Genomic DNA, 19,846 nt, shown 5'->3' on the forward strand with positions numbered 1-19,846 from the left:
GCTCTTTAGGTGCCAGGGAAAATATTAAAAGTCTTACTTGTCAGGGATGGTTTAGCAGCATCCAGAGAGAGGGGCTGACCTCCACCAGTGGCTAGAGCAGGGGTTCTCAAATTTCATTGCACTGCGACCTCCTTCTGAAACAAAAGTTACTGCAGAACCCCAGGAGGGGGACCAAAGCCTGAGCCCCACTGCCCCGGGTGAGGGGGCCAAAGCCCAGGGGCTTCAATACCAGGCAGGGAGCCTGTAATCTGAGCCCCACCACTGAGGGCTAAAGCCCTCAGGCTTCAGCTTTGACCCTGGGTGGTGGGGCTCGGGCTTTGGGCCCAGGCCCCAGCAAGTCCAAGACAGCCCTGGTGACCCCATTAAAATGGGGTTGGGGCCCACTTTGGGGTCCTGACCCACAGTTTGAGAACTGCTGGGCTAGAGATTTCCTACCATATTCCCCCTTCCATAGGAACGCTCGCAAAGCTTATTTTTTAAAATATCAATTAATCCCTTAGTACATGTTTAATCATTTTTACATTAAAATAACTACCTGCGGGTTGTAACATCTCAGTGCAAATCAGGCCTTTGTGCAAATAAAGGGACATCAGCATGAAAAGGAGAAGTGGAGATGTTCTTGCGATGAGACCCTGAGATGAAAGCAGAGGTGTGAGTACTGGGTCTGCTATAACCCTTCTCTCTCTCTCTCTCTCCCTCTCTATCTGAAGTCTGTTGTATATTTGTTCCTTCACGGCTCCTCGTCCTTAGATTAGATTTCTCCTTTCTCATTACCAACCTTAATAGACCCTTCAGACCTCATTCCAGCCCCAGATATTATCTGACCCGTATAATTAATTAATTATAGCCCAAATATTATAGATTATTAAAAATAGCATAACTAATAGTGTAATATCTCAAGCTGTCGACTTTAATAGTCAACATTGTCTTGGTCTCTCTTATCAGGCTGGGACACCCGGTGAGAATATTGATTTCTGGTAATTTTAACCATCATCTGCCATCCTGATGGGTAATTGTCAGATTTTCACCAGAGTCAGAGCTCATTTGAAATCGTTAAACCGTCGGCAGGGCTCACAGTTGATCTTAATGTTTCCTTTTTCTACCCCTTCAATATGTCTCAGCAACAGAGAAGAAAATAAATAGAGAGAGAACGAGAGAGAGAGAGAGATGCTTACGTGCAAACCATCGGATTTCGCTTTTATTTATTCCCGTTCCCCTTTTGTCCACAGTCTCTGAATCCCAGGAGGGGAGTAGGGCTGTTTTAAGGTTGTTGTTTTTTTACCACCCCCTTTCTGTCCTTAGCTTTTTTTTTCCCCCCTCCCCCCAGCTTCCCACATTCATACCTTCGCCAGCGAATCTTCTCCCGGTTCTAACCCCAAAGTTAACGTTCTCCCCCCAGGCCCCCGACAGAGGAACAGATGTCAATTTCAACCCACGTGCAAATAAAATAAATAAATAAATAATCAAACCAACTGCCTAATTTTCTGCTGCACCTCCCCATGGGGGGGGGGGGGTTGGCTCCCCGCTGCACACACACCCTCTCTCCCTCCTGATTATTGTCCAGGCTTAGGAAGTATTTACAAAGGGCTCGCAGGATAGAGAGGAAGAGATGAGGACAGACAGGGACACACAGAGAGGCTGGTTTTCCGCTCATCTTCATACCCACATGGGGTGTCTGCTGGAAAAGAAATAATACCAACAATAGAAACGGACAGTGCATGGCTGGGACACCCCCTCCCTTTACAGGAAAGCCAACTACATATTACAAAGGGGGGGGCTATAAAGGAGAACGCTAAAGTATTTCTAGACTTGACCAGCCCTCCATTCCCCTTCTAAAGACTCCCAAAAGAGTCACGGGCATTTTTTTCGTTGGGGGAGGGGGCGAGGGTGGTGAGTTTATAACGGACTCTGAGCAAAAGGGATCAGCTTTCACTAGGTGTATGAATAAGAGCTGCCGATGAGATCTTTCCCCGAGTCAAGTGGCAACAAGCCACTTTATTAGTATTTTATATATACTCCAGGGTATAGGGAGATAAGCGCCTAGATTAACGGAGGGGGGCTGGATTTAAACAGGAATTTGCTGAACTAAATCTTGAAAGGGAGCAAGGTAAGCTGCCTTTGAACCTCTCGCTGGGTGTCATTTCAGGAGCAAAAAGCCTCGTGTCGGGAGTGGATGTTTCTCTCTCCCAAGCGATCTTAATTTGCAACAGAATAAACATACCTCAATTCCACAGGGCCCCAGCGCAGCCGGGCTCTCCCCCCACGCTGGCTGCTTTGAAACTCTCAGGGAACCGGTGAGAAAGAAGAGAACTGGTTTAATAGATCCTCCGAGGATTCCCCTGGAGCATTAGTTAAACTTCTAATTATGATTCATGTGTGTGATAATATTAATTTAATAATCAAGGAGCTGTGCAGGAAGCATTAACCTCAATTAAGCTCATTACTACCCTAACCTGGAATCCCCTGGGCTTTTAAATCTTCTGCTGTGAGGACCTGACATTGTGTTGATAGAGGGCAAGATCTGCTTCGTAATCTCTCTCTCTCTCTCTCTTTTTAATAATCATTTTCTTTCTTGGATGGAGTTAATTAATTCTTTGGCTTTAACTGGGTTAACATTAAACATCCTCCACCACCCCTTTCCTCCAGCATTACCGCTGACTCCTGAGACCTCTCCTGGTTTCAGGGAAGGGGTGAAAAGACAAACCGTCTTTAAACTAATTATGGTTTATTCTGCAACAAGCGCACTGTTGTGGCTGGAGACTGATGGCCATAAGAATAAATAAAATAATAATTAAAGCGACCAGACATCCCCCCCCCCCCTTAATAGTGGCAGAACAGGTAGGATAGACGCTCGCTGTGAGCTGCCGATCCAAACATGGCAGTGTAAGAAAGGTGGCAGTTTTAACATTCCTCAGTCTGGAGATTCTCTTTCTCAGCAGAGGACCCTGATTGGGAAGATTTTTTTGGAAACCAGCCATGTTTGAAGTCGAAGAGAACATGGTCGTGGTTAAAGGATATATCGATAGATCATCTCGCTATGTGCCCGAGAAGTAGGTGTCATTAGACGCTGCTTCTGATAAAAGTGCAATACACACACACACTCTCTTCCTTGTCCTGACTCCCAATTTCAGTCCCCCCGTTTCCAGTTCTTCCAGGGGAGACAGACATTACAGATCTCCCTAACTGCCTAGTTCCCTTACTTCCGCTGTTCTTCCCCCTTTAGTCTTCTTTCCTAGTCATTCTCGTGGGTCTGTCAGTACCCGGGCTCTGGTTTACAGTAGCTGTGCGATCACGAAATGGGGTTAAAGCACATTTCTGCAAGGCGATATTTGTCTCCCTGCGTATATTGTATTTGAATTAATATCCGCCGTAGGTAGGTAGGCAGCTTAGATCTTCGTTCTTAGAAAAACATGCATCTTGGTCTGAAAATTTCCTAATCAGGCAGATATTTTAAACGACAGGACAAAACTCAGTCGGTTTCCAAAGTTCCTGGAGCCACCTTGGCCTCCTTTTGTAGGAAACCCTGAGATAAGATTCCAGAGTAGCAGCCGCACACCACACAACAGAACCACTAACCCAGGAACCTATCCTTGCAACAAAGCCCTTGCCAACTGTGCCCATATTTCTATTCAGGGGACACCTTCCTAGGGCCTAATCACATCAGCCACACTATCAGAGGCTCCTTCACCTGCACATCCACCAATGTGACATATGCCATCATGTGCCAGCAATGCCCCTCTGCCATGTACATTGGTCAAACTGGATAGTCTCTACTAAAAGAATAAATGGACACAAATCAGACGTCAAGAATTATAACATTCAAAAACCAGTTGGAGAACACTTCAATCTCTCTGGTCACCCGATTACAGACCTAAAAATTGCAATTCTTCAATAAAAAAACTTCAAAAACAGACTCCAAGGAGAGACTGCTGAATTGGAATTCATTTGCAAACTGGATACAATTAACTTAGGCTTGAATAAAGACTGGGAGTGGATGCGTTATTACACAAACTATTTACCCATGTTTATTCTCGCCCCCCCCGTCCCCAGACCTTCTTGTCAACTGCTGGAAATGGCCCACCTGGATTATCACTACAAAAGGTCCCCCCCCCCCCTTGCTGGTAATAGCTCACCTTAAGTGATCACTCTGGTTACAGTGTGTATGGTTACACCCATTGTTTCATGTTCTCTATGTACATAAATTTCCCCACTGTATTTTCCACTGAATGCATCCCATGAAGTGAGCTGTAGCTCAGGAAAGCTTATGCTCAGATAAATTTGTTAGTCTCTAAGGTGCCACAAGTCCTCCTGTTCTTTTTGTCGATAAGATGCGCGGGTTTAAGGTTTAAATTAAAAGGTGGGATGTGAAAAGTCTTTCTTCTGCATGTGTTACTTTTGTGAAGGGGTGGGGGGCCGTGGAAGGACCATCCAGGCTTCCTTCCCACTCGGTGTATCTGGATTGTACAGAGGGGACTTGACTCCAGCGTGATGCTCCGCGTTGCAGGGACCATGTGTTTCCATCCACGCAGGAGAGGTACTGGAAAGACTTTATCCTCAGTGACCTTCCATTGCTCCCAGGGCACATTTCTGATCAATGCAAACCGATCAAGAGTGCGGGGGAAGTGAGGCGGATTTCTCTTGCACCGCTTCCACCCCGAATCAGATAACTCCCCCTCCCCCAGTTCCTCCTCTCCCAATCCTTTCCCCCATGGAAATCCATCAAAGTGACCTTCCCAATATAACAAGGGCTGCTAAACTGTTTTACCACCACGATAAATGCCCTTAATTACCCTGAGATCCGCGCTGCTGGAAGGGAATGATGAATGGCCAAAAAAGAAAAGCTTCGGGTTTTGACCGGAGTTGTAGAAATCTAATTTTTTTAAAAAGATGGAATTTGTTGCTTAAAGACTCCGGCGCGGGCTGCCGCAGCCGCTGCTCAGGGGGGTGTTCGTGGCCCCCACTCCGGCCGCGTCGAATGGAGCAGGGCGCTCCAGTCCCTTCTATAAAGCTGCAAAGCACATCCAGGCAGAAGGGGGCACCGGATGTAAAGGTTTATATTTACTAAATGCAAATGTTCTGGGCTGACAGATAACGAGCGGCATGTCCGTGCAGCCAGCCCCATGGCCGGACAGGCCAGCAAGGGGGCTCTGATTTTAGGCCGCTCGCTTTGCTGTTCAGTGTCTAAGGATCATCTTCCCGTTGAAAATGCAACGAGGAGCCAGGCTGCATTGTCTGAGCCTAGACAACTTAGGGGTCAGGAGGAAGGAGCAGTTTTATCTCAGCCGGGCTCGCAAGGGGCTGGACAGAGGGCCTTGCCGAGGGGCCGCTCTCGCCGGCAGAGGTCATTGCGGCTGGCGGGAGGAAGGGGACGGAGCGTCCTCTGGATCCAAAAGCTGCTTGAAAATGTCCCTGGGAGCTCGCTGCCTCTGCGGATCTGAGATAAGAGGAGCCTAGGGGCGTGTCTCTCCCTTCGTGGTGCTGCTGAGGACGGGGCAGGACAGACCCAGCTCACCTCTGTCGGTGACTGGGAGACTGTGGCTCTTTTGAGAGTGGCAGCCCTCCCCCCACGAAGTATTAGCCTCTCGCTCTCCCTTTAGCCAGCCTCACTCTGCCGCCAGCTGGCCTGGCCCCTGTGGCTTGCACGAGGGTGGAGGAGAAGCCCCGGGGAGTAATGGGTTCCCCTAGCCAGCTGCTGGCACCAGAAGGGCGGAGCGCGCAGCTGCAACCAGGGATTGTCTTGGCGGGGCTGTTTCATTCGCAGGCCCTCTTCCTCCCGCCCCTAAGCCCAGCAGCCAGGGCCTGGGATCCCCTAGAATCATAGAATCATAGAATCTCAGGGTTGGAAGGGACCCCAGGAGGTCATCTAGTCCAACCCCCTGCTCAAAGCAGGACCAATCCCCAATGTTTGCCCCAGATCCCTAAATGGCCCCCTCAAGGATTGAACTCACAACCCTGGGTTTAGCAGGCGAATGCTCAAACCACTGAACTGATCCCCGGCCCCTGGCACCGAGCTGTTCTGCTCTGTCTCCCCGCCTCCCCAAGAGCTGGGGTGTAAACACGGTTTGAAAGGGCTCCACGCTTACCTCCCTGTTCCCCGGGCACCCGCCCGCAGTGCAAACCCGCCCCAGCTGTCGGTGTTACAGCGGCAGCGTCTCCCAGACAGGCTGCAGCTGGAGCGATCATCCTGCCAAAGGAGCAAAGGAGGAGGGAGCGTGTGTGTGTGTTGGGTGGGGGGGGTCTCTGCACACTGCATCTCACCCAAGCTGCCGTGGGAAGCAAACGCGGCCCGGTTCTGTGCTAACTAACCACAAGCACCTCCCGGCGGTAGAAATATCCCCTCCCTGCAGATATAATTCAGCCTAACTACAGAGATCGCTATCGGGAGAGTCGTCAAACCGCTAGGGTTGCTTTGTTGGGTTAGAGAAAGAACCATTTCCATCCCAGCCACTGTCCTGGGTGGTGGAGGGGCAGAGATCTGATGACATGGCATTTACCTGGTGTTAATCTACCCCTCCTGCGAGTCACCCTGCCCCACCTTCCCTTCCAAACCATGCGCCCCCCTCCCCGGGCTGTGGTGTGCTGGCTTCCTTTTGTGAGGGGCAGGAAAAAGACTGGCTCCGAGCAAAAGGGAAGTGGTCACCCGCCCCGATCATGAGCGCGATATTACATGTCACAACTCATCTCGTGCCCCGCAATCAGCGCTAACTTTCCGGAGAACAGATAACCAGAGATGGCAGATGGATGGAGATTGCGCAAATGAGGCTCTAATTGACAATCAATTGTGATTAGGAGCAAAAGCTCATCTTTATAACCCTCGCTTTAGGAGCCAGGGGCGCGCGCGCACAAAGGCGTCTGTCCGCTTCGGTTTATTCCTCTGGGGCGAAAGGGGGAATTCGGAGCAGAATTCCACCCCGTTGACGGGCCCAGCGGTGTCCTCTACCCGCGCGCTGCCTGCTCCCTGAAACTTTTCCCCGCGGTACACTGGTACCGAGCGAATCGCCGCCTTTTGTTTCCCAGCTTTGATTGGGTACATCAAAGAATAAACACACGGCATCGTGTATGGAAAGAGAGTCTCAGCAGTGCGCGCGAGAGAGAGATTTATTCCAGGCGACATCGGGGGCTCAGATTCACTTTCCTTCCTTCCTCGAAGTGTTCACGAAGTTGAGCCTGTGTACGTTATTGAATTAATAATCATTTACCTGCTCTTGTCCTTTATATCAGTGCTGGTCGATGCCCCCCCCCCTCCCCCGTTGTATAGGCCCCGCTTGGACCTTCGAGCGCAGAGTTATAATTGCAATTTAGACCAGATATTGGGGGGTGCCCAGGCAGAAACTTATCAGGACGCCAATGTACTCGAGAGATAAGAATCCCCTTCCCCCCCCACCCCACCCCAGAAAACCGGATTCCCTCCAGAAAAGGTGCCAACGGAGAGGATGACAATAGGAAATCTGATCAAAGTCTACCTAAAACACCGTCGCCTTTCCATAAACAATATCCCCTGGCTGCCAGCAGAAATATTGAAAGAGAAATTGCTCCAAAGACACAACCCCAGGAGAAGGGAAGAAAGAGCAGCTTTTAAAAAACCAACCCAATGGGTATTAAAACTTAGCTCTAGCTGTGTTTGTGTAGCAGTGAGGTCAGGGAAGTGAGGGAGGAGGTAATTATCTACACCTGATCCGAGATTATACATACCATTTCCACCCAGAAGGTGATTTATAATTTACAGATAAAGCATAACAAAGTAATAAAAGAGGAAGGACGCTGTTGTGGGGTCTGATTAAAATCTAAGGGCTGGTCTATAATATATGAGAGGGAGCTGTTGTGGGCTCCAGGAACTCCCCTGGGCCCAGCCCATTGATGGGCTAATCATGTCCAACCCCTACCAAAATTACAGCTGATTGTTTTACCCATTATTTCTCCCAACTTTTAATTTCTGCTTTCCAAAGGATCATTGCCCGCGATAATTGCAAAGGACCTGTCCTTGTATGTGTCACCAGCCTGAAAGACAAAAAAAAAATCTAATTTTCTTTTTATGTTTTCTCTATTTTCCTACCTTTTTTTTTGGCAGCTGGTTCAAACTAAGCAGCGATTTGGACACCCAAAGCAAGAATGAAATGGACATGGTCAAAGCGCGCGCACACAGAGAGAGAAACCTGGGTAGGAAAGGAAATTAGATTTTTGTAATTCAGAGGCAACTCTTTCCTAATTTCTTCCTTTTTTTCCTGCATTCAAAACCCCTTGAATGAAGGAGTGTTTCTCAGAAATGAGAATGAGCTGTGTTTATTGCATTATTTCTACGTGGGACAAGAATAGATCCCCCCCCCCCCCCAGTTATTTAGTATTGATCGTCGTGTTTTGCCTTGTGTTGCTTAAGCGTATTGTTTTGCTTTCGGTATTTCCAGGCACTTTCATCTGATATGTAATTTCAATTAATGGGGTGGGGGGAAGGGACAACGTGCCTATACACACCGTATAATCCAAAGCATTCAGCCTCGGACAACAATTTTATTCTATTGTTCTAATTTAATAATGCACGGGGGGGGGGTGAAACAGGTGAGCTTGTTCACACTTCTGAGCACAAATACTATCCTTCTGATCCTATAACTAAACCATTAGGAGGGGCGATCCCATTCGGTGTGTATAATATCTTCTTTATATTGATCCCCGCAATTATTTCAAAGAAAGCGGTCTCCTCCCACTTCTCCAAATAAGGCTATTTAGATGCTTTCCAGCTGAGTGGAGGTGTGCTGAAACGGAGCTGACAGCTAAGTATATCACAGCCAACACCATCCTTCACTCTCTCCCCTCTCCCGCCCCCCTCCCCTTTCTCAGGCACACACACTTTCAGTGTCTCTCTCCTCCAGGGATGGAGATTACTGACTATTATGGGCAAGGGATTAATTTGTAGCCAATTACAACCCACTGCTAAATATGAATGCATAAATAAGATACAGCCTTGCCCGTGTGTGTGTGGGTGAGAGAGAGGGGGGGTGTGGGGGACACAACTGTTTAGGTAGCTGCGTGAGGATGATGAGAAGAAAGAAGGAGCAACTGAGAGGAGCATCGCTCTCTGACTTCCTTTATCCACGGGAGACTCCAGTTCAGGGTGGACCTAGCCCCGGGAAACCCTGCAGACCTAGAGGAACCAGCTCGCCTCTGTGCTAACCTGACGATAAACAAAGCAGCTCCCGAGCTGACTGCAAGACCGGAGTTTCCAGCTGAAGTTCGTGGGAAGGGGAAGAGTTGCAAGTGGAAGGGGCGGTGGAAAGAGTCATGAATGCGAGCAGAGACAAGACTCCGGGGGGTGACATCTCTATCCCAGCAGCAGCGGCAAGCCAGGCTGGCATTGTAGTGGAGCCAGTGTCCGGCTGCCTTCACGGGGAAAGCATGGAAAGCCACGGGGACCAGAGACTTTCTTCCAGCAACGAGCTCCCGGTCTATTCGTGTCCTGGAAATAGAGACAGGCCAGGCGACAATCAGAGCAACACCCCTGGACAAGAGGGGGCAGGAGCAGCCCTGCCAGTGGTCCACAGAACCACCTCTTTTTCGGTGCTGGACATCCTGGATCCCAACAAATTCAACAGCAAGAAGAGGCGCTGTTCTGTGTTGTACAAATCCGCAGGGAGCGAATGCACTCTAGGGGCAGAGGATAAACCCGAGGAGTCAGGAACGGAGCTAGCAGATCCAAAGGCTCTGGCTGAAGATTTTGAAACGTGCAAAAAGTCCTCGGACTTGCTCAGTAAGTACGTTGTGCATGTTAACCTTCCGCAGAGTGTCTAACTCGTGTCTGGAGCAAATAGCCGGCTACGGGGGAGGGGGGGGGGGGTGATCAAAAGCGCCTGAAATTATGATGCAGTGTGATTACATGCTTCTAAAGGTGAGTCTCGGAGACACGCGCCGTCACCCCTGCCTTCTGTCGGATACAAAAAAGGGCGCAACTTTTACGTGTAGACACAGGGAGTCTGCTGTAAAGGGCAAATGTTCCTTACCTGTTGCTTCCACACCTGGCTAAGAATGTAGAGCGAGGGAGGTGCATGCGGAGGGACTAACGTGTAACATTTTTATAAGCACCTCTTCCCACTTATTAAAGTGGATGGTTTCAGTGGTGTAGCGAGGTCTGCCTGGTTTAAGGTATGTGATGTCTGCTGGTTTATATGCCCTCTGCAAGGTGAAACTTTTCTGGCCCGGCTCTCCTTTCAGTTGCGTAAAGTTTTATGCTGGGCACTACTTCCAAGTTGGAGCCTCTGTGATGTGCAAGTACTCTCAGTAATGCCCCCTCTGGGCCTTCCTTTCATTTTCCCGAACAGGTGTCTTGACGATTCAATCAGACACACGATAAATAACTGTAGCTGCCCTTCTGCAAACAAGGAAATACAAACGCAAATCTGGGGCAGGAACAGTGTGCAAAAGTCAAACGTCTTCCTCCTGGGCTCTGGCGTTTGCGATCTGGCTAGAAAGCGTTACATTTCAAGGGGTAATGTTGTATTAAATGTACCTAGTCCGTCACGCCTCACTGAGTTCATTTGATTACTGGGGGCGAATGGAACCGGACTCTGCATTATATCACCTAATAACAGCTTCCGTCCTGGTGTCTCACTTCTGTCCTCGAGGGTAACAGGCATGTGTAAGTTGCTGCTGAAGCAAACTTTGCAGGAAGAATTGAGGGGGCTGCAGGTCATTTGAATGCGCGGGCCCAACAGGATTTTAAATTAATTCTCAGATCATCAAATAAGTCCCACTTTGGCTGGATTTTCCAAGTATCAAAGTCGCTTTTACGACTTTTCTGTATTTCCTCCCCCCCCCCCCCCCAGCTTTCAGAACCATCTCCCCTCTCCACCCCACCCCCGGCCTGCTGAGCGTTGCTCTGGGCGACAGATTCAATTTTCTCTCTCCTCTTGGCTTTTTTAGGACAAATCAGACTAATTGTGACAAAATGCTGGTTATCTCTGGAAAAACAATTAAATTCCTTCGATTACATTTAAGGTAAAATGTGCTTAGCAACGTAAAGAGGCTGGATAATGGGGGAAATCGCCCCAGAGTGGCATATAGGACTCCCTGGGTCGATATCCTATTATCGAATTGTGCATATCTCTTTCAAGCACCTTGCAAACTCTCTCCTAACATCTAAATTAGAGGGTCAAAATTCGGATAATTACTCGATTAAAACCTATTACACTTATTAGGGCTCGCTATTGATCGGGAATTGCATTCGACCCGAGCTCTAGATTGCTTTTTCTTTCCAGGTCCAAATATTCCAACTTTCTCACCTCTAAACGCTGTGACTCTGGAGATGTTAGAGCACTTCCGGGAAAAGATGGCACACATGAAAAATATCTCTAGATAGTCTGTATTTTGACGGGTGGGACAGCAGTGGGTTGTGTTTGATACCGTAAAGACTGGAAAATAAATTTCTGGACTAGGATTACCAGAGAGAGCGGTGTCTTTACAATTCTGTGCTAGAATGTCCATATCAATTAAAATTAGGCCATAAGGTAGGTTTTTGTTCTACCTTTTTCAACACAAGCCCCTTTACAGTAGAGCTGTTTTTAATCATCAAAGCAATAGCAGGAGCTAGACGTAAAGAAATCAAAGAGATTTTTAAAACTCCGAGTACACCTAAAGTAAGTATTTGTCTAAACAGATCTGACTTTTGTCATACTAAATAGGTCTGTTCAATCAGAAAGACCGACGAGGTCAGCCTATCACCAATCTTATACTTTATCTCCAGGCAAGGAGAGCAATGCAATTCTATCATTCATTTCTCTAACAGTAAATATATTTAGAAACACATGCAACACTAAACTTTGCTTACTGACAAGCTGCCAGGGATTTTGCACGATTTATCTCTTCAGTCTTAACTATGCTAATATTGTGTAAAGCTAGAAACACCCAACAATAGATTTGTGACTACTGAGAAATAATGAAAGTTAATCGCATTATGGTCCCATCATCACCATCACCTTGGGTAACAGTAGATCAAGCAGTTGGTTTAGTTCGGTGGGGGGTGGGGAAAACGATCCGAAAATCATTATGATTCTCTACAACCAGAAAAAGTACAAGTACATTGAAAATAGAAAATAATTAAGTTCATCTTGCAAAACACATTTAGTTTTAGAAATAATTGAGAAACCTCGGGTTAATTTGTTTTGCATTAACAGTTGCAAAGCCAGAGTGATGTTGCCTTGGACAATTACCAGTGCAGTTGTTGTTTAGAAAAATATTCTAATATTCCCCTATTGACGGGAATATTTTATAATATTCCCTTATTGGGGAATGTTTACAAATTATTGGGGGGGGGGAACCCTCTACAGTAATCATCACATATATTCTGTGTCATCTGTATTGAACGTACGTACTGTATGTTGTTATATTTACCCCTACACGTATAAACATTCCTATATGTTTTCAACAAGAATATATGGAAAGGTGTGTGTACAAAATTATCATATACAATGGCATCCATCTATAATTTAATTTCTACTCGATGTAGATTTGAACTTTATTTCATCTTTATATACTATTTTAAATTTAGAAACCCCTTACTCATGTTGTTATTTCTATATATCGGTCATAATTCCAGATTTCCATTTTCTAATTTTTAACACCAAGAGGGAAAGTATTATTCGTTAAAAAGTCCCCAGATTACTAAACATTGGTTTTGCGGGTTAAGGTGACTATAATAAACTTCTCTCTCTCTCTCTCTCTTTTTCCCCGTGGGGAGCAAGCAATATCCAAGGTTCAGCCGAAATCAGCTTATTTCACAGAACATAATCTTTTCACTTTTTAAAATTTCTCAATTAAAAATAATCACCTAATTGAATATACAGCATTTTAGTTTTAAGATTTGGCAAAGTTTGAGATAGACGGTACAGCCTTAGTATTTATGGAATTTAAATGACTAAAGCAAACACATAATGGGTCATAATGATCAACTCGCTGCTTAATTTGTGGGAAGGAGGGGGATTTACAGATAATAGCTATATTGGGTTATCTAGGTGTAAAACGCAGACCGATTCAGGAAGTTTAGGAGTATCTAAATGTAATAAGGACAAGGTATTTTATTTATTTTACTCCAGCCTGAGGCCCGATCCTGCATTTGATGAATTCCTTTTTTACTTTACTGGGAATTTGGGATGGTCAAAGGAATATAGCATCCGGCCTTTAAGCTGTCAGAAATGTCTAAGGCATGATCCACAGAGTGAAGCGGCTTCTTTACGAATATTATTTCAGGTTTCATAACGACTTGATCTTCCCCAGAAGTACAATGGCCCTAAATATCGGATAATTACCTTGTTCTCATCTGCAGTCCCGTTAATTGGAGCATAATATAAACCCAAATAAATTAAATGACCGTTAACTAGTTTGTACATTACACAAAATGAGTTTAATTAAGTTTGTATCTGCTCTGCTAATCAATACAAGTATTTACTCCCGTTTAATACTTCTACCTTAGGAACAGCACGAGAACAAACAAGGCACAGAAACGGTTAGAAACAGGCCAACACAGAAGGCAGCAAATCTTCCATCAATGCAGATAATTCAATAACTAGAATAAAAAGTCCTATCAATGGTGTTCTCTTCTTCCTACAGCAAACCCCCGTGTCGTTCACAGACTTTCTTCCAAAATGTTCCATATTCGTTATTGCTCATTTCTCTAGCCCTAATTTTTCAAATCTCTATTCTGAAGACATTGCAGAAAGAGATGTCCAATTTTCTAAAATGTCAAATGATTTTAATATTAGCATTCCTGAGGCTTCTGGAAAGAAGTGCCATGGAAGATACTAACTGCGATTGCTTCTACAAACAATAATAATGAGATTAATTTTATTTCCTAGCATTTCACAATCATTTTTAATTCGGAAGATGAACGAAGAATGATTACAAAGTAGGACTTCTCATTGTTGTCCACTAAATAATGTTCTATATTTGTAAAGCTTTTAGCTTGGTTAGTTAGGGTTTTAGGGTTGGAGACTATTATACATGGTGTCCCAGCTTTAGACAAAGGTGGTTTCTTACTAAAAAGCACTTCGGGACTTCCTATTTGGAGAACCTTTTGGATGGAAGATTCCTCCATGAGAGTGGTGACAACATAGACAGACCCCTAACGTTTTCGAAAGTTACACTTACTGATATTTATTTTTCTGATTTTTTGCAATATTTGTGCCATTCGGATTACAGTGAAGAAGGAAAATATAAACCGTGACCTATAAAGCAACTGTTGCAAGCCTAGTATATCTTCTTCTCTCCCATGCCCATTTACCCTTTGCTTAAATCAATTAAATACTCAGTACATATGTGTGGCGTCTACAAGGGATAGAAACCACCCACAATTCAAAGGAAAATCCTCTCCCAGAGAGCTTTACAACGCAATTCTTCCAGGTCAAGAGGGCACTCCTTAAACTTCCTTTTTGCAAAGGGCAAATCTGCTCCAGGCCTGCCACCTTTCCTTCCCTTGGGGAGGGGATATGGGAGAATCCCTCATGCTGGAAGAATGTGAGGGCAGGGTTTATAAAGTGCATCTCTTAGGATGATGAATGGTTTTGCTGTGTATCAGTGGGTCTTTTCACAGATGCTCCCCTACCCCCAAAAAATATAGGAAACCTCACATCACCTCCCTTCCAAGTCCTCCCAGTTTGAGGCCCAGCAGCAACCTTGAGGAAAGTAAACAGGGCAATTTACTGCCAACTTCCCAGTGCCCTCTAGCAATTCTGCTTCTCCTCTGGAGGATGGCTTGGCCTAAGGAGCTTGGACGGGAGGCTGGGAGGGCAGATTCACATTCTGTGCCCACTGAAGCCTGGATTCTGCCCCCCCCCCCTTCCCAGTAGGTCTCTGTCTAAAGAGCCTAGATTTAGGGGAGGGGGGGCATCTTTTCCTACCCCTTTCAGCTTGGCTGTAGAGCTGGGGGCCCCACAGGGCCCTCTCCAGGCTGGCTGGGTAGGTGGGGGTATGGGTGCTGGGGCAGGGTGGGTTGGGAGCTGCTAAGCTAACCCCTCTCCTTGCTTGTGCGCAGAGGATGGGGAGCTGTACAAGGCCGAGGAGTGCGACCTGGACTACGGCAGCAGGCCCAGCCCCAGCCCGGAGAGCGAGCTGCAGGACGAGGAGGAGCTGTGCAGCGAGGAGAGCAGCAGCAGCAGCCTGGGCGGCGTGGGGGGGGCCGGCGAGGCAGAGCCCGGCCACCAGCCGGAGGACCGGGAGCCAGGCAGCCAGCAGCAGCAGCCGCAGCCGCCGGCCCAGCCTCCTGCCCCCGGCGGGGGCCCGCAGGCCAAGCCCAAGAGGAAGCGCACGGGCTCGGACTCCAAGTCGGGCAAGCCCCGGCGGGCGCGGACCGCTTTCACCTACGAGCAGCTGGTGGCGCTGGAGAACAAGTTCAAGTCCACGCGGTACCTGTCGGTCTGCGAGCGCCTCAACCTGGCGCTGTCGCTCAGCCTGACCGAGACCCAGGTCAAGATCTGGTTCCAGAACCGCCGCACCAAGTGGAAGAAGCAGAACCCGGGCGCCGACACCAGCGCCCCGACGGGCGGCGGGGCAGGCGGCGGCGGGGCCGGAGGAGGCTTGGGGGGAGGCGGCCTGGGCGGGGGGCTGAGCCCGCTCAGCCACTCGCCGCCCATGGGCAACCCGCTCTCCATGCACGGCCCCGGGGGCTATCCGGGGCACCCCACCGGGGGGCTGGTGTGCGCTGCCCAGCTGCCCTTCCTGCCCAGCCCCGCCGTCCTCTCGCCCTTTGTCCTGGGCTCGCAGACTTACGGGGCTCCGGCCTTCTACACCCCGCACCTATAAACCTACCTCCCCCCACCCCGGGACTGCGAGCCGCTGGAGCCGCAGCCCCTGCGAAGGATACTCCGCGCCGCGCCCGCTCCGAGTTCCCCCAGCGCGCTCGGAGCTCCCATTCGGCCCAGTGGGATGGATACTCCGCGCCGCGCCCGCTCCGAGGTCCCCAGGCGCGCCCCGAACTCGCAATCGCCTTAACGGGGAAGAGACGCCTCTGAATTCTCTCTGCGCGCCTGGCTCCTACAGCAGCCAAGGGGCAGCCCCGCGGAGCGCAGTGAACTGAGGACTTCGCAAAGCAACACTACATTATTATTAATTAATCATAATAATTAATAGTAAATCCATTTTACTCCCCCTCCCAGCCCCGAAAACAGTCACCCACCTGAGATCAAACCCTGACGACCTCGCCGCTCTTTCTCTAGCCATTGAGTTTGGGGGGGAAGGGGCTTTAGAGCGAAACGGGGACTGCGGGGGAGGAGAGAGCTGGTGAAATCGCATTTCCCAGACGGACAAACCTCTTGTTCGGCCCTTTGTTTTTAAAAGCCACCCCCCACCTCCCCCCCAGAGCTGAGTGGCTCCTTTCACCCCGGTTATCATTTAAAACGAGCAACACTCTTGGGAGCGCGCGCGGCTTCAGCCTCCGAACCCGCTGGAAGTTTGGGCAAAGGAGCCTGGCACCAGGCGAACACCGTGCGAACGCGGCCCCGCTCCCCGCCGCTGGACGGGACACTCGGTGGCCGGGGAAAGCCCCGAGCTGCCGTGTCCAAGGGTTGCCGCCGGGTTGGCAACGGCTGGCGCCCATCTGAACGCCCCAACGGCGAGCAAGATCCGGCTGTTCCCAGTCCCCAGCGCTTCCTCCCCACGGAGACACAACAACAACTTTTCATCTGCCCCTACAATCCTTTCGACGACCCTTTTTTATACACGCCGTGTCCGGACTTGGCTTCGGGAAGGGAGGAAGAGGAAAGAAGAAATCCTCCCGCCTTCCTCTTTGTAAATAGAAGTAGCTGTAAATCATCGTTCGCTGTATTTTTTCACGGTTCCTTGTTTTTTGTCTGGCCCCTTGAAAAGATGATGTACCCATTGGACTCTCAGGGTAAAATGGAAAACTCTAGGCTTGTCACTCCGCCCCAGGGTTGGTAAGACAACGGGTTATTTTCTTTCGTGATCTCAAGTTTTTTACATACTTCGATCTTTTTTTTAAAGGAAAAAAAAAAAAACGACTAACAGGGACAAATCAAATCAAGTCCACGGACCGCAGAAGGAGTCGTGTCTGGTCAGTCCCACGTGGAGAGAGACGTTTAGTGGTTGCAATTTTTTTTTTTTTTTTACATTAAGCATCTATGTATATTTCTGGTCGTTACGAAAGTTTTAACTTTATAATTAATGTATAAGGTCTGGGAAGAATGGGGATCCAAAATTACAGAGAAAGCACTTTGTTTGCTAACCACTTTAAATTACTCAATAAACGTTAAGTAAACGGTGTCCTCCTGGGTCTGTGTGTGCCTCGTTTTTTAACGCTGATATCTGTGAGGCGGCAAGTTTCAGTTCACTTTGGAGGAGGAACAAATAACTAAACGGAATCACTTCCCTGCTGTAGCTTTCTAATAACTCACCTTCTGGTGCAATGCCTTTCGTGATCAGTGGTTTTTGTTCCCTTTGCCTTGAGACCCCCATTAAACGTGGCTAGTTTAGTTACTTATACACAAAGAAGCTTTCTTCTTCTTTGCGGTGAGAGGGAACTTTACCTTATTCGCTATTTTTGCCTGGTTTTTATTTTCTGAATTAGCTTGTTTGAGCTCAATAATGACCCCTCAACTCTGCGATATAAAATAGAAACCGAAGTGCTGGGGCTGCAGGGTCTACGATTTGGCGGTAGACACGGCGGCGGTTGGGAAGCATTTATGTACATTTCATAAATGAACTGTTGAATTATGAGCGCACCTTTTAAAAATACCGAAAGAGCCATTGGATTTCTGTAAATTATCTTTTTATTGAACTGCAAAATTAATATTCCCTGCTTAAAAAAAATCTGACCCCGTTTTATATTTTTTAAAATAAGGGATGTTCTGTCATGGATCCAGGAAAATGAAAAGCAAAGCAAAGGCATGGACGATTAAAGATAGTTTGCCAGGTAAACTAAAGCTTATAAATCTCCCATTAAAGAGGAGACAAAGTTCTTATCTCGCTCCCAGCTCTCCTATCTGATGCTATACTTCACACTGGGGAAGGGAACTGCATATGTCTCGAATCCCTTCACTCCCGAGAGCTGATTGCTGCCTTTCCAGGGCACCGAATACTGTTAAGAAACGCAGACGGGAGAGTGCGCTGTCGATTATTAATTTGTCCTCCTTTAATCAGCTCCCGTCCAGCCGCTCCCAGACAGCCATGGACGGGCTCGCCCCATTTTCCAGGTGACCCCCCACCATTCCCCCCTGCCTGCACGCTCCCCCACCAAGGGTGGCTTTTCTTCACCCACCACCTCTTCCGAAAGGTCCCAGCCCAGCGGGGAGAGGAGCCCGGTGGCAGAGAGCAGCAGCCTTTGGAGGATGGGCTAGAAAAGGACTTTTAACAGTGAGCTACTCTCAGAAGAGGGCGAAATTAACGAAGGGAGCCCTCGAGGCCGCTCCCCTCTTCCCCGGCCACACCCAGGGCTGCTCCCGGGCCAGGCCTCAGGGGCTCGGCTCCGCTCGCCACCCGCCGCCCCGGCGGGGTGACAGTACGAAACGATAGCTTTCTAATCCCATTAGCGCCTTCCTCTTGTTTGCTTCCCCCCCAGTGAGCGCTGCTGACAGCCTTTTACTGCCGCTGCTGGCACTGGAAGCGTGAGGAAGTTACAGTGTCTGACAGAGAAATTACATCTTCCCCCAGACACGGCTGTCTCGAAACGTACCGGGAGCGGGGCTGCGGGGCGCACCGCGGGAGCCCGCAGCCTTTGCGGGAGCCGCTCTCCGCCCGCAGTGACCGCTCTCCGCCCGGGGAGGGGAGGCAGCAAACGGCATGGCTCATCCGTGCAAAGGAGAGCTCCCAGCAGGCAGCAGCTGGCAGGCGACCCCAAGGCAGGTCCCGCCCTGGATCTAGTTTCATTATTTCAGGTCCACATTCAGGTCCAGCCTCCGCCAACACCGGTCCAAAGGGGGACTCAAGCCCCCCGTTTACACACAGGCACATCCCAGGTGGATCCAAACTTTGCAGCTCCAGCTTGTTTCCTGTACAGACCTTACTGCCCTCTACACAGATGTGTTAACAGACACATATGTAGCTGGCTTGCGCCCACAAAAGAATTTGCCAGTTAAGGACCAGACTGTATTGTCCCCACCTTGTCCACAGGGAAGCCCCATGCCAATCACTGCGGAGCTTCCAGGAGGGAGTCCTATTAACAACGCTATTCATTTGAGTGTCTGATAAATCCTTAGTACCAAATACAGAGTAAAACACACCAACTGCTGGGTGAAAGACCTACAACAGCCTGAGCTAAAAACCTTTTCCTCTGGACTTCTGTAAATTAAAAAATATCCAGACTGCTTCCCCCCGCCTCCCCACTGTTGTGAAAATAAAATATAAACCAATCTTTCTGCTCACAGGTTCCCAGGCATAACCGTCCACAGAAGTAAAATAATTAGCACAGTAACAAATTACTACAGAAGGTAACTTGGAGTAGAACTGAGTCCATATCCTTTCTTTGCAGGGTTGTTGTGGGCATGTTAGTCCCATGATATGAGAGAGACAAGGTGGGTGAGATATCTTTATCTTTTATTAGACCAACTTCAGTTGCTGAAAGAGACAAGCTCCAAGGAGCTTGAATTCTCTCTCTTTCACCAACAGAAGTTGGTCCCATAAAATATACTACCTCACCCACCTTGTCTCTCTATATTATTTAGCATTAATGTAGCTTGTTACAAACATTAATCAAGGCTCACAACATATCTGGTGGACAGGCATTATCATCTCTATTTTACAGATGGGGAAAGCAAGTCAGAGAAGGTGTGATTTGTCCAAGGTCAGGGTCTAGTATTCCATCTCCTCTCTCAACCACACTGTGTGGTGTTATATTCATCACCCCTGGTCTGAGAGGTTG

The 19,846-nt window shown here is 48.2% G+C and overlaps 1 protein-coding gene across 1 annotated transcript; it reads left to right on the top strand.

Annotated features, from left to right (window-relative positions):
* Nucleotides 1-9,273: 9,273 nt before the first annotated feature.
* On the top strand, nucleotides 9,274-15,777 carry NKX1-1 (NK1 homeobox 1). Its single transcript, XM_073340147.2, has 2 exons — nucleotides 9,274-9,739; nucleotides 15,011-15,777. The coding sequence occupies exons 1-2, from the start codon at nucleotides 9,274-9,276 to the stop codon at nucleotides 15,775-15,777; spliced, it is 1,233 nt and encodes a 410-aa protein (XP_073196248.1).
* Nucleotides 15,778-19,846: the final 4,069 nt, after the last annotated feature.

This window comes from Lepidochelys kempii, chromosome 4 (assembly GCF_965140285.1).
Source record: "Lepidochelys kempii isolate rLepKem1 chromosome 4, rLepKem1.hap1, whole genome shotgun sequence".
Classification (NCBI taxonomy): Eukaryota; Metazoa; Chordata; order Testudines; family Cheloniidae; genus Lepidochelys; species Lepidochelys kempii.